At 47.2% G+C, this 9,892-nt stretch overlaps 4 protein-coding genes across 5 annotated transcripts; 1 reads left to right on the top strand and 3 right to left on the bottom strand.

Annotated features, from left to right (window-relative positions):
* Positions 1–1,003: 1,003 nt before the first annotated feature.
* LOC100837690 (epimerase family protein SDR39U1 homolog, chloroplastic) lies at positions 1,004–3,672 on the bottom strand. The gene is made up of 9 exons (XM_003570696.4): positions 3,337–3,672; positions 3,165–3,224; positions 2,920–3,038; positions 2,792–2,836; positions 2,609–2,687; positions 2,456–2,517; positions 2,187–2,353; positions 1,292–2,097; positions 1,004–1,212 (listed from the first exon to the last, which is right to left on the bottom strand). The coding sequence occupies exons 1-8, from the start codon at positions 3,533–3,535 to the stop codon at positions 1,773–1,775; spliced, it is 1,056 nt and encodes a 351-aa protein (XP_003570744.1). The 5' UTR covers positions 3,536–3,672; the 3' UTR covers positions 1,004–1,212; positions 1,292–1,772.
* Positions 3,673–3,790: 118 nt separating this feature from the next.
* Positions 3,791–4,863, top strand: LOC100838594. 2 transcript variants are annotated; one of them, XM_014900833.2, is made up of 2 exons: positions 3,791–4,034; positions 4,114–4,863. In XM_014900833.2, exons 1-2 carry the CDS (start codon positions 3,953–3,955, stop codon positions 4,740–4,742), a joined length of 711 nt encoding a protein of 236 aa, XP_014756319.1. In that variant the 5' UTR covers positions 3,791–3,952; the 3' UTR covers positions 4,743–4,863. The 2 variants fall into 2 exon arrangements, with proteins under 2 accessions (XP_014756319.1, XP_003570747.1); XM_003570699.4 differs by having other exon boundaries at positions 3,806–4,034; positions 4,111–4,863.
* An 11-nt stretch (positions 4,864–4,874) lies between these two features.
* On the bottom strand, positions 4,875–7,849 carry LOC100838298 (rac-like GTP-binding protein 5). The gene is made up of 7 exons (XM_003570698.4): positions 7,529–7,849; positions 6,999–7,086; positions 6,780–6,889; positions 6,615–6,678; positions 5,477–5,541; positions 5,319–5,384; positions 4,875–5,221 (listed from the first exon to the last, which is right to left on the bottom strand). Exons 1-7 carry the CDS (start codon positions 7,625–7,627, stop codon positions 5,120–5,122), a joined length of 594 nt encoding a protein of 197 aa, XP_003570746.1. The 5' UTR covers positions 7,628–7,849; the 3' UTR covers positions 4,875–5,119.
* A 961-nt stretch (positions 7,850–8,810) lies between these two features.
* LOC100837999 (SKP1-like protein 1) lies at positions 8,811–9,840 on the bottom strand. Its single transcript, XM_003570697.4, has 2 exons — positions 9,366–9,840; positions 8,811–9,293 (listed from the first exon to the last, which is right to left on the bottom strand). Exons 1-2 carry the CDS (start codon positions 9,687–9,689, stop codon positions 9,120–9,122), a joined length of 498 nt encoding a protein of 165 aa, XP_003570745.1. The 5' UTR covers positions 9,690–9,840; the 3' UTR covers positions 8,811–9,119.
* Between the last annotated feature and the right edge of the window lie 52 nt (positions 9,841–9,892).

Here is a 9,892-nt window from a genome sequence, read left to right as displayed (position 1 = left end):
GTATATTGTCGTATGTCCACCAATCTGTACCACTGATCTCACCGACTTAGAGCAAGTGAAAAACAGAAGCACAGAGATTCTGTATACCCAGAATGCATATCGGACCAGCATATTATCGATCCATCACACGCAGTGCATGTAGATTTATTGATTATTAGGAGCGTACATGTTTGTTAGTAACCGCTGGCGCTGGCGAAATCTCAGTACTACTATTGGACAATATAGTAATCTGAGCATATATCTGCAGACCAGAGATCGACGGCGCGATCAGTCAGATGCCGATGTTGGGGTAAGAGCCACCCTTCATGAGCATGCCGCAGTGCTTATCGGTGACATGTACCCTTCACTCCTCTATAAGGATAAGAGGTCGACGACACGATGCCATTCTCCGGAATGGGCGCGTTGGCGAACGCCTCGATGTATAGGTTGTCATCGCGCATCGCGAGGATCATCTCATCTCTGGACCATCACCACGGAGCTCCAGCATTAGCCACCTGGCCGGCTTGACGGTGTCGGTCTGCTTGGACAACACGCGCAGCGCAAGCCTCGCGAAGCTCTACACCGACGAGAAGAGCCCCAAGGGTGGTCTCCCGATCGAGCACCAGATTACATAGCATGCCCGTTGATTTTTTCTGGAGGAACCCATGGGAATTTGGCCCATTTGACACTCCAGATTTACCCAAAACCTTGTAATTTTGGCCCTGTCAGCTCATTTGCACCCCCAAATTATTGGCCCAATCTCCGCCAATGGAGGTAGATGGATAAAAAAAACATGCTTCTATTACAAAGCTAAGGACATATAAGTAGGTGTGCATCCTTTACGAAGAACGATCAGGTTACACGGTTCTCGTCATTCAAGAGTGGGAAACGTGGGTGTTTACCATAACACATGTTGATTACAACTGTTACATAAAAATACATTTAACATTGTGTTTTTTTTTGTCAGGGTACGCATCTTATTGTTACTCTGTCAAATAATCAGTGTATAAGCGGGGAACAAGAATACAAGCTGGAAAATATAAAGTAATTTACGCGCAAATTAAGGCTTGCGCTACACTACAAAACACGTACAGCCTCTAGTTTCCTGGAGTAGATATATACATACATTACATAGTGCAATTAGCTTAATTTCCTTCACGCACGCACGCGATTGAATTGAGGGGATTTTATTATGTGCCTGCTGCAGCTTCCTGGGAGCGCCGGCCATAGACACTGCATGCATACAAGAAGAAATGTACGAAATTGGCAAACATAATTAACATGTATAGATATGTGGAAGCTAGGGCTTTACCTGTCGAGCATGTGCTGGTGGATGCGTGCGGCGACGCCGACGAGGTCCTGCAGCGGGCCAGCGTGGTGAGCGTGGCCCATGTGCTCCATCTCGTCTTCCTCCGTCGCCACCTCCATCCTGATGTGCGCCGTCGCCGGCGTCAGCAGCAGCAGCACCGCAAATGCAGCAGCGGCGACACGCACGCCCCTCATCCTCCTCCTCATATATCCCACAACACGCAACACCGTCCTCCTATTTATCCATGGACTCAGCATCCATATATGTCTCTCCGGTCGGCCGGAGGATACGCGAGCATGCATCTAATTATTAACCATCATGCATTCAAACGCACATTATATACACATATATTTCAATGCATATATGCATATCGATCTAGGAGTAAAAAGTATTCCTTCTTATAATGTTAAGAAATGAAGAATTGCAGATGCAGAGAGCAACTAATGAATCAAGTATAAAAAAGCTCGATCGATCAGGATTCAGTTCAGGGGACGAGGTCTTTGGCAATGGCCTTGAGAGCGTCTCCGACGTAGGGGTATCGGTAGGAGAAGCCCAGCTGGCTGGCCCTCACGGGAAGAACCTTCTGCCCTTCCAACACCACCGTGGCGCCTTCGCCCAGCACGGCTTTCAACGCCAACTCCGGCACCGGCAGCCACGACGGCCGCCCCATCACTTGCCCCAGGCGCTCACACATCTCCGACAGCCGCACCGGGTTGGGGGCCGTGCCATTGATCACCCCTCTGTACGCCGGGTTCTTGAGAGACTCGTAGATGAGATCCACCAGATCGTCCACATGAATCCAAGAGAACCTACAGAATTAACTCCTGCATCCATCAGTATAGTCGTTATTGATTGTTGGCTGGATTGCTGGAAATTAACAGGATACTAGCTAGTATACCATTGTCGTCCCGTGCCCAGAGGTCCACCGGCAAACATCATGAAAAGGGGGATCATCTTGGCCAGAGCACCACCGTCCTTGCCAAGAACAACTCCTATCCGAAGGAGCACTAGCCGTACATCCTCCTCATTTACTTGCCGCGCCCTGCCTTCCCATTCTCTACACACCTGCAGCATTTGCTTGTGCATATATTAATTTCATTTGTATCCTTAAATTTTGCATGCTAACACAATTTGCCCAGCGGGAAACCCGAATTATTTGCATGTTACCTCTGCTAGGTAGTCATTGCCTGATGGGCTTGTCTCATCGAAGCTATTGGTTTCACTTGTACCTGCAGGTAGTTAGTTAGTTTTGCCTACTGAACAAAAGTAAGAAAGAAATGCTAATTGATGTAGGAGGAAATGGGTTAGTTAATTAGTTACCGTAGTAACCGATAGCTGTGGCACTCACAAAGACAGAGGGCCGAGCGTCAGCTCCGGCATTATTGATGTGATCCACAACCTAGCTTCACATATGCACGGCGCCTAGGTTAACACCTTGTATGCTGGATTTATAATGTACACTAAAGCAGGCAGAGGCAGCTGGAGGGACAGAAATTATCGTACCTTGGATGTGGCATTGATCCTGCTCTGCATAATTTCCCTCTTAATCTGCAAGGAGAATTAATCAAATCATGTGCACATAGAGTAGATTAGTAGTTCTTGTCGTAGTAAGCTAGAGGAGTAGTACGTACTTGAGGTGACCACCTTGTGCTGATTGGCATTCCTGCCAAGTTAACAACGGCAGTGGAACCCTTGACACACTGCTCCCAGTCTTCAAGCTCAGCGATTCTAATTCCCGGATAGGCAGAAGCTGCATACGTACATATACACAGCAGATAAATTTGGATAATATATATGGCTATCTAATCCAACTATCCAATTGAAGAAGCTAGAAGAAGAGTATGGCCGGCGTTTAACAAGAGATTACGAGTCGTACGAGGGAAAACTGAAGCGGCCTTGGTGGCGGAGCGTGTCAAGACGCAGACCTTATGATCATCTGCATGTACAGATTGATTAACAGACGGCATTGGATTGGAGTAGCTAATTGATCAAGCTACATATTAGCACTAGTATCTGACTGGAGTATCAGGTGGGTACATATACCGTACCGGATAAAAGCTTTTGCACCAATCTGCGTCCAATGAAGCCGGTGGCTCCAGTGATGGACACCGTCATCTCAGCAGCCTTGAGGGCGCAGCGGCATATTCTCGTCCTCACCGTTGCTGTTGCCGTCGCCGTCGCCTTTGGGTGGTTTAAGCTTAAGCGGGTGGGGAAGAAGGAGAAGCCGGCGCCCACGGCCATGGCCATGGCAATGGCAAACAGCACAGCGCAGCACGTACGTGCCTGTTTGTTTGTTCTAGCCTCAAATTTGCTTTGCTTTGGATAAGGGCTCAACTGCAGCACCCTCCGGCTATTTGCTCTTTCTCGGTCCAAAAAATGGTTGCTTGGCCAGAACCACGCCACGACTCTTTATGTGCGTGCGTGCGCCAAGCGTCCCTTTTCATCTTATCTTACAGCAAAAGCAGATCGAATTTACTGCGGCCACCACCATCAATCAATTTACTGTAGCAACCTGCCTGCCTGGTACAGTAATTTATTTGCACCTTTCCGTGCTCCATTGACATTGATGACGAGCGAGGAACAAGCTCACTCCTCTCCGTCTCTTTCTTCTCTCGTGCTGCCTCATCTTCTCTTGTTCATCATCCGTGGCCGGGGCTGGGCACAATGTCTGGTGGGATCAGCAGCTCCAGCTCGGTCGCCATGCTTTTCCTCTTGATGCTGCTTTCCCCTGCAAACATCCACCATGGTAACTAAAACCAAAGAGTACCTTCTCCTTTCCTCCTACTTTACATCTTGCTCATTTCTGGATCGAAAATATGCAGCAGCAGCAGCAGCAGCAGGAGGAGGGAACCCAGCAAACGATCTGGTGGCGCTGATAAACGCCAAGCGGACGGCGAGCAAGTTGCCTCCGCTGCGCAACAGCAAGGGCCTGGGCTGCATGGCTCTGCAGTACATCTCCCACTGCATAGTTGCCAATGCCAACTCCTGCAGCGCCACCACCACCACCAACAACAACAACACGGTGACGCCGCCGGTATGCCAAGCACCGGACACCGACATCACCGAGGTCTACGCCGCCAACTGCGGCGTGGAGCTCCCCACCGTGGACGTCATCTCCGGACGCCTCGCCGGCTGCAGCACCGACGCCGAAGCCGACTCTTGTTTAGCTGACATCAACATGACGGTGATCCGTGGCAAGGAGCATACCCAGGTAGGCGCCGGATTCGACAGGGCGCGTCGCCACCATGGCCCCTTCTTCTGGTGCCTCCTCTTCAGCAGCGGCAGCCCCAACTCCACCTTCCAGCTCGAGGCCGCCGGCAAGGGGATCACGCAGACGCACGGCTGCTTCAGCGCTCCAGACACCCTACTCACATGCAACTCCAACTGCCTCACCGGCTATGCTTCTTCAGCTGCTCTGCCTCTGCTCCTCTTCCTCATCTTCCTCCTCTCCTAGGCTTGTTTTCTTTCCCAGCCTCTTAAAGCTTGTTGCTCAACCAGCAATCTTGCAAATTGCCTGCCAGTGTCAACAGCTATTCTCTCAACATTATTAGTAAAAATATGCATTGGGTCACTAATCAGCTGGATCTGGCAAACAGCTATATAACAAATCCATCCGTTTTTCATCCATAAAACAGGTACAGTAGCACACTAGCTAGCTACAAACCAAGTTTGGATCTCAAATGACATGGCCTCGCTACATAGCTTATCAAGCCAAATATTGGTTCTAGTATACAACAAAGAGGACGAGGCGATGAATGATGGTGATCCTCTTTTGAAGCAAGAGGCTGCAAAACAAGGGATACCATCTCCTCATCTCGGTCTACAATCTAGTTACAGAATGGTGCATCCTTTCTGGGCCTTCCGCCTCTTCTTCTTTTGCTTTGGAGGCTGGAGGACCACCTTAATCGCCGCATCGAACACTGCCTTAATGTTCTGAAGGTGGAAACAAACAAAAAATATTACTGACCATGAAAAACCAACGCTGCATCTCGTCTTTCTACTGTGAAACAAGAAAAATCTCATCTACTACCTGCTGTGTTTTCGAGCTGCACTCGATGTAGGCTGTGGCACCAATTACCTTCTTCAGCTCCTCACCCTACATTCATTCATTAGCGACAAGAGTTTACTGTCTTGTGCCTTAATACTGCGAGGCAACAACTAAGAAGCAGATAAGAAAGCTTTGAGTACCTGAGCAGTGGAAATAGGAACCGCACCAGGGTGATCTATGAAAAACTGCTTGTCTTCCCGCAGATCTATTAACAGTAACTTAGCGGTTAAACAACGCCAAATCTAATAAGCAAGTGATCAGCAATAGCAAAAAAAGAAGCAAATGTACTTCAATGGTTAAGCACTGCCAAATACATCTAATAAGCAAGTAATCAGCAATAGCAAAAAAATAAATAAAAAGCAAAACAATGTGTAGAATCACGGATTAGACAGTGTTTTTTAAAGTGAAAGTGTGACTGAGGTGCAAGTAACGCAACTCAATGTCAAGTGGCTAGAACATTTCGTTCCACATGTTATTAAGAGATCTGACAAGTTCCACTAAACAGTCCAACTCATGCATATACTTAAATAGGACATAAAAAGGATCTCACTATACTGAACTTGAGCTAAAAATTTGGTTTAAAACCAGATAGAACCAAACACTTGAGTCAAAGCCTTGACATAGCCATGTTGAAGACTGTCCTTAATACATCAAGACTTCCCCCTTGTTAGGGGCCCAGACAAATAGCATGTCGGTTTGTAAAACATTAATTGATTTGGCACACAAATGCCATATCAAATATTAATTTCATAACCAGCAATTCAACATTAATTAAGGATGTCGAGTTTCTGATTTAGCATAAGTATATCTTGCGATCCTAAAAGACAATAAGTAGTCAGTATCTTGTTTAATTGTTAGCAATCTCTCAGCCTAACCATCAGATGATCCCTGGAAGCAGACAAAACTGCATATTTGAAGGGATAGATGGCATATATCCAAATAATGCGATACTAGGCAGCGGACATTACTAGGCAATTGGTCCATCAAATTCAAAGAGCTTGTTTTCTGTTCAACATGCATTTCCACGTGCAAGGACATGTGGAGATTATATGGGTAAAGATGATCCTAATATCATAAGCATATGGACCACCACAAATAACAGCACAAGTGAAATCATGACAACAAAGACACCTATACTTGAATAGGATTTCAGGCTAGGAGCCAGTTGAAGCAGCTTTTTTATTTAATAATGGTGAACCACAATTGTCAGGTATGATAATCACAGCTCAATAAAGTTTTGCACTACAAATGCAATGGAATAGAAGATAAAGGGTATACCAAGCTTTGTCCCAACAAGAATTATGGGCACACCAGGGGAATAGTGCCTTAATTCAGGCAGCCACTGAAAAAAAATATAAACATAGGTCATATATAAGAAAAGAAACCACAACAATTCGTGGACAGTGGAAGAAGAGAAAAAGGGAGGAGAACAGGATCAGTTGCCTTTTTAGAAACATTCTCATAGCTTGCTTTGCTGATAAGAGAAAAGGCCAGCAGAAATACATCAGCGCCACGATAGCTTAGTGGGCGCAGTCTATTATAGTCTTCCTGTCCTGTTAAATTCATGAGATTCCGGTTATTTTGATGGCTGTGAACAAGAGAGGGTGCAGATAAGGATGTTGGCATATGTACTCGTCCACTGATAGGGGGAAAGGAGCAGACCTGCTGTATCCCACAGGCCCAAGTTGACGGTGCTCCCGTCGACCACAACGTTAGCACTGAAGTTATCGAAAACAGTCGGAACGTAATCCTGTAACATAGAGATGAAGAGAAGTCCTAAGCAGCAGATAAGCCATGAGCTACAAATTCGAAAACCGTTGTGTTCTCCATCCAAGTTGTTGGCACAGATATGAAAACACATTTAACTGCAGTCATGGTATGCAGATCTGAATATTATTTTTTTCTGTTGGGGTATCCACATCATGTCAATAATCGATTGCAAATTAAAATCAGAGGCACTAACTATTACTACATGGGGTAGTCCTCCTAAGAATCGAGATATCATCCATCGAAATTGAGAGGGTGGAAACAGTCAATCAAGTCTTAATTCCCCGCCCATGAGCGAAGCTGTGTCTCGATTAGAAGACGATATGTGCATCTAACCTAGCTAGGAAAAGAATGGGATCTATGTTGCTGGGAAGCTAGCTGGGGCTGGGGAAAGAGAAGGAAGCGAGAGCGAGGAATTTCGGTACCGTGGGGAAGGTGTTGGAGGTGTAGGAGATGAGCAGGCAGGTCTTGCCCACCGCGCCGTCCCCCACCGTGACGCACTTGATGAACCGAGACGCGCTCATCGCCGCCGCTCAGCTTGGTCCTCTTGAAGATTCCCTGAGCCGCCTTCCTAAGCATCCATCCCCGGCAAGGGAAACCCTAGGTAGCTGCTTGCTCCGATGCGGGGGTGGTTGAGGGAGAAGAAGAAGAAGAAGAAGGAAGGTCGGCAGGGCAGGCAGCGAGGACAGGGGGAGGAGCTCCAGCAGCAGGACAGGACAGGACAGAGGACAGCCGAGAGGAACGCTACTAGTAACTCCAGTCCAAAAGAAACGATGCCATTTACTATTTTTGCAACCAGGTCCCATAAAACCATGAGTATTCGATTATTTGCCTTAGCGAGCCCCGTTTGGAACGTAGTACGACCAAGTGTAATTCAAAAAAAAATATGAACAAAGAGAATTGAAAACTTTTGATCTAAACTAATGTTTTGTTTCTTTGGAAAAGCATGCGAAACCTTCCCTTTTCTTAAAGAATTGCCATTATTGCTTACTTTGTTACAAACAACTCGAATTCCACAAAAAACCAAATCTTCCAAATTCCTATGTTATTCTTTTGTTTCAAAATAGCCGTCGGAGTGCCATAGACATGTTCCTGTTGATTCCTCGCGAAATATTATGAGTAGCAAAGACCAACCGTCGTCTGCCCGCGTCTCTCGAACAAAGTCAACATGCTATCGATTGTTTGAGACGGATTTAGCAACTAGCACGAAATTCGTTCTTTCATTTTATTGACGGTTCAAATCAAACCTATTTTTGAACACCTCTAATTAAGCATGCTCGCCCGTTGCACTATATTGAGACAGATAACTAAGCCGTTGCGCGTTCGTTTTCTTGCTTAAATCGAGCATGCTCAAATCAAGCAAGTTTTGGGACACCCCTAAGCTCAAATGGAGCATGCTCGCACGATGTGCTATATCGCTTGTGCCAACATTTTTGTAGAAATTATATTTCTATATTGAAAACATACTATGCAGGTATATCCGTCTTATGGATTTAATAAATCAAACTTAAACTATTTTATTGATTTGGATCAAACTTAATACTAGAACAACTTGTAGAAAGTCCCCGAGAACAAATGTATGGTATCAATTTGGGGCCGGGCGGCGGCCGTAAGGGACCTTTATGTTAAAAATTGGAATGGCGTTCTCTGTTCCTGTTTTCTGTACTTTCCTCGATCGATTTCTGTTTGCAAATCAACACCGGCCGATACGTACGATTGACCCATCAATCAAATCCAGATAATCACAAGTTGTTGTGCTAAAACAAACTTTCTAACAGCTCGGCTGATCGCGACCAGTGGGTTAAAGAATCAGGCGAGTCTGATCGATTGCAGAGGAAGATACAGACATATAACACTAGTTAACAAGTTGAACACTCGAGGTAAATCAATATACTAGTCCTAACATAACAACGATATAAGTCGAATTGCGTACAATTTCGCGCGTGGATCGATCGATGTAACAAACTGATGATCTGTTGACGGCCGAATTGTGGTGGTGATGGATATGATGTGCTACTACTCGAAGGCCCACGAGTTTTCTCTGCGGACATCCTCCTCCTCGTCCTTGGAGTAGTCGTTGACGATGTGGAAGTGCTTGCGGATCTCGTCGAGCGACTTGCCCTTCATCTGGTCGGCCACCGTCATGCATGTCAGGTCCAGTAGGCTCTGGATGTCCAGGTAGTTGGCGGCCTGCACACAATCTCTAATTTAATTAGACACACACTGCGATTGACCTGGAGCGAGCGATGGATGGGAACTTACGTCGATGAGGTCGAACAGCGTTTCCTGGTCGACCTGGACGAAGGCGTCGTCGAATCGCTTGATGGGGTCGTCGGCGTTGGGGATGTGGAAGGAGGCGGCCAAGACGTCGTTGGGGTCGGCGAAGTGGCGGTTGACGTACTCGAGCACGCGGGCGAGGACGGGGCCCTTGACCTGCGGAAGGCGGATGGGCTCGTCGTCGCAGCCCTCGTCGATGATGCCCCTGATCATGGCCGACGCCTTGCCCATGGCCTCCTCCGCCACCTCGAACTGCTCCCCGTCGCTGCTCTCCAGCGCCAGCATCTTGGGCTTGGCCGCCGTCGACATGGTTTCCTAATTAAACCCTCCCTCTCCCCTGATTCCGATCTCTCTCTGTCTAGCTAGGGTTTCGATCTCGATCTGTGACGGCGTGCCACCGCCGGCCGCGCTATTTAAGTGCGTACGTTGCGAATGCGAGCCGACTCCGACTCCAAGTACTCGATTGGGTGGGCTTTAACGAGGGGGCCCATCCGACTCCGGGTCCAACTCGA

Source organism: Brachypodium distachyon, chromosome 3 (assembly GCF_000005505.3).
Source record: "Brachypodium distachyon strain Bd21 chromosome 3, Brachypodium_distachyon_v3.0, whole genome shotgun sequence".
In the NCBI taxonomy this organism is placed as follows: domain Eukaryota; kingdom Viridiplantae; phylum Streptophyta; class Magnoliopsida; order Poales; family Poaceae; genus Brachypodium; species Brachypodium distachyon.
This window is presented reverse-complemented; position numbering and strand designations above follow the sequence as displayed.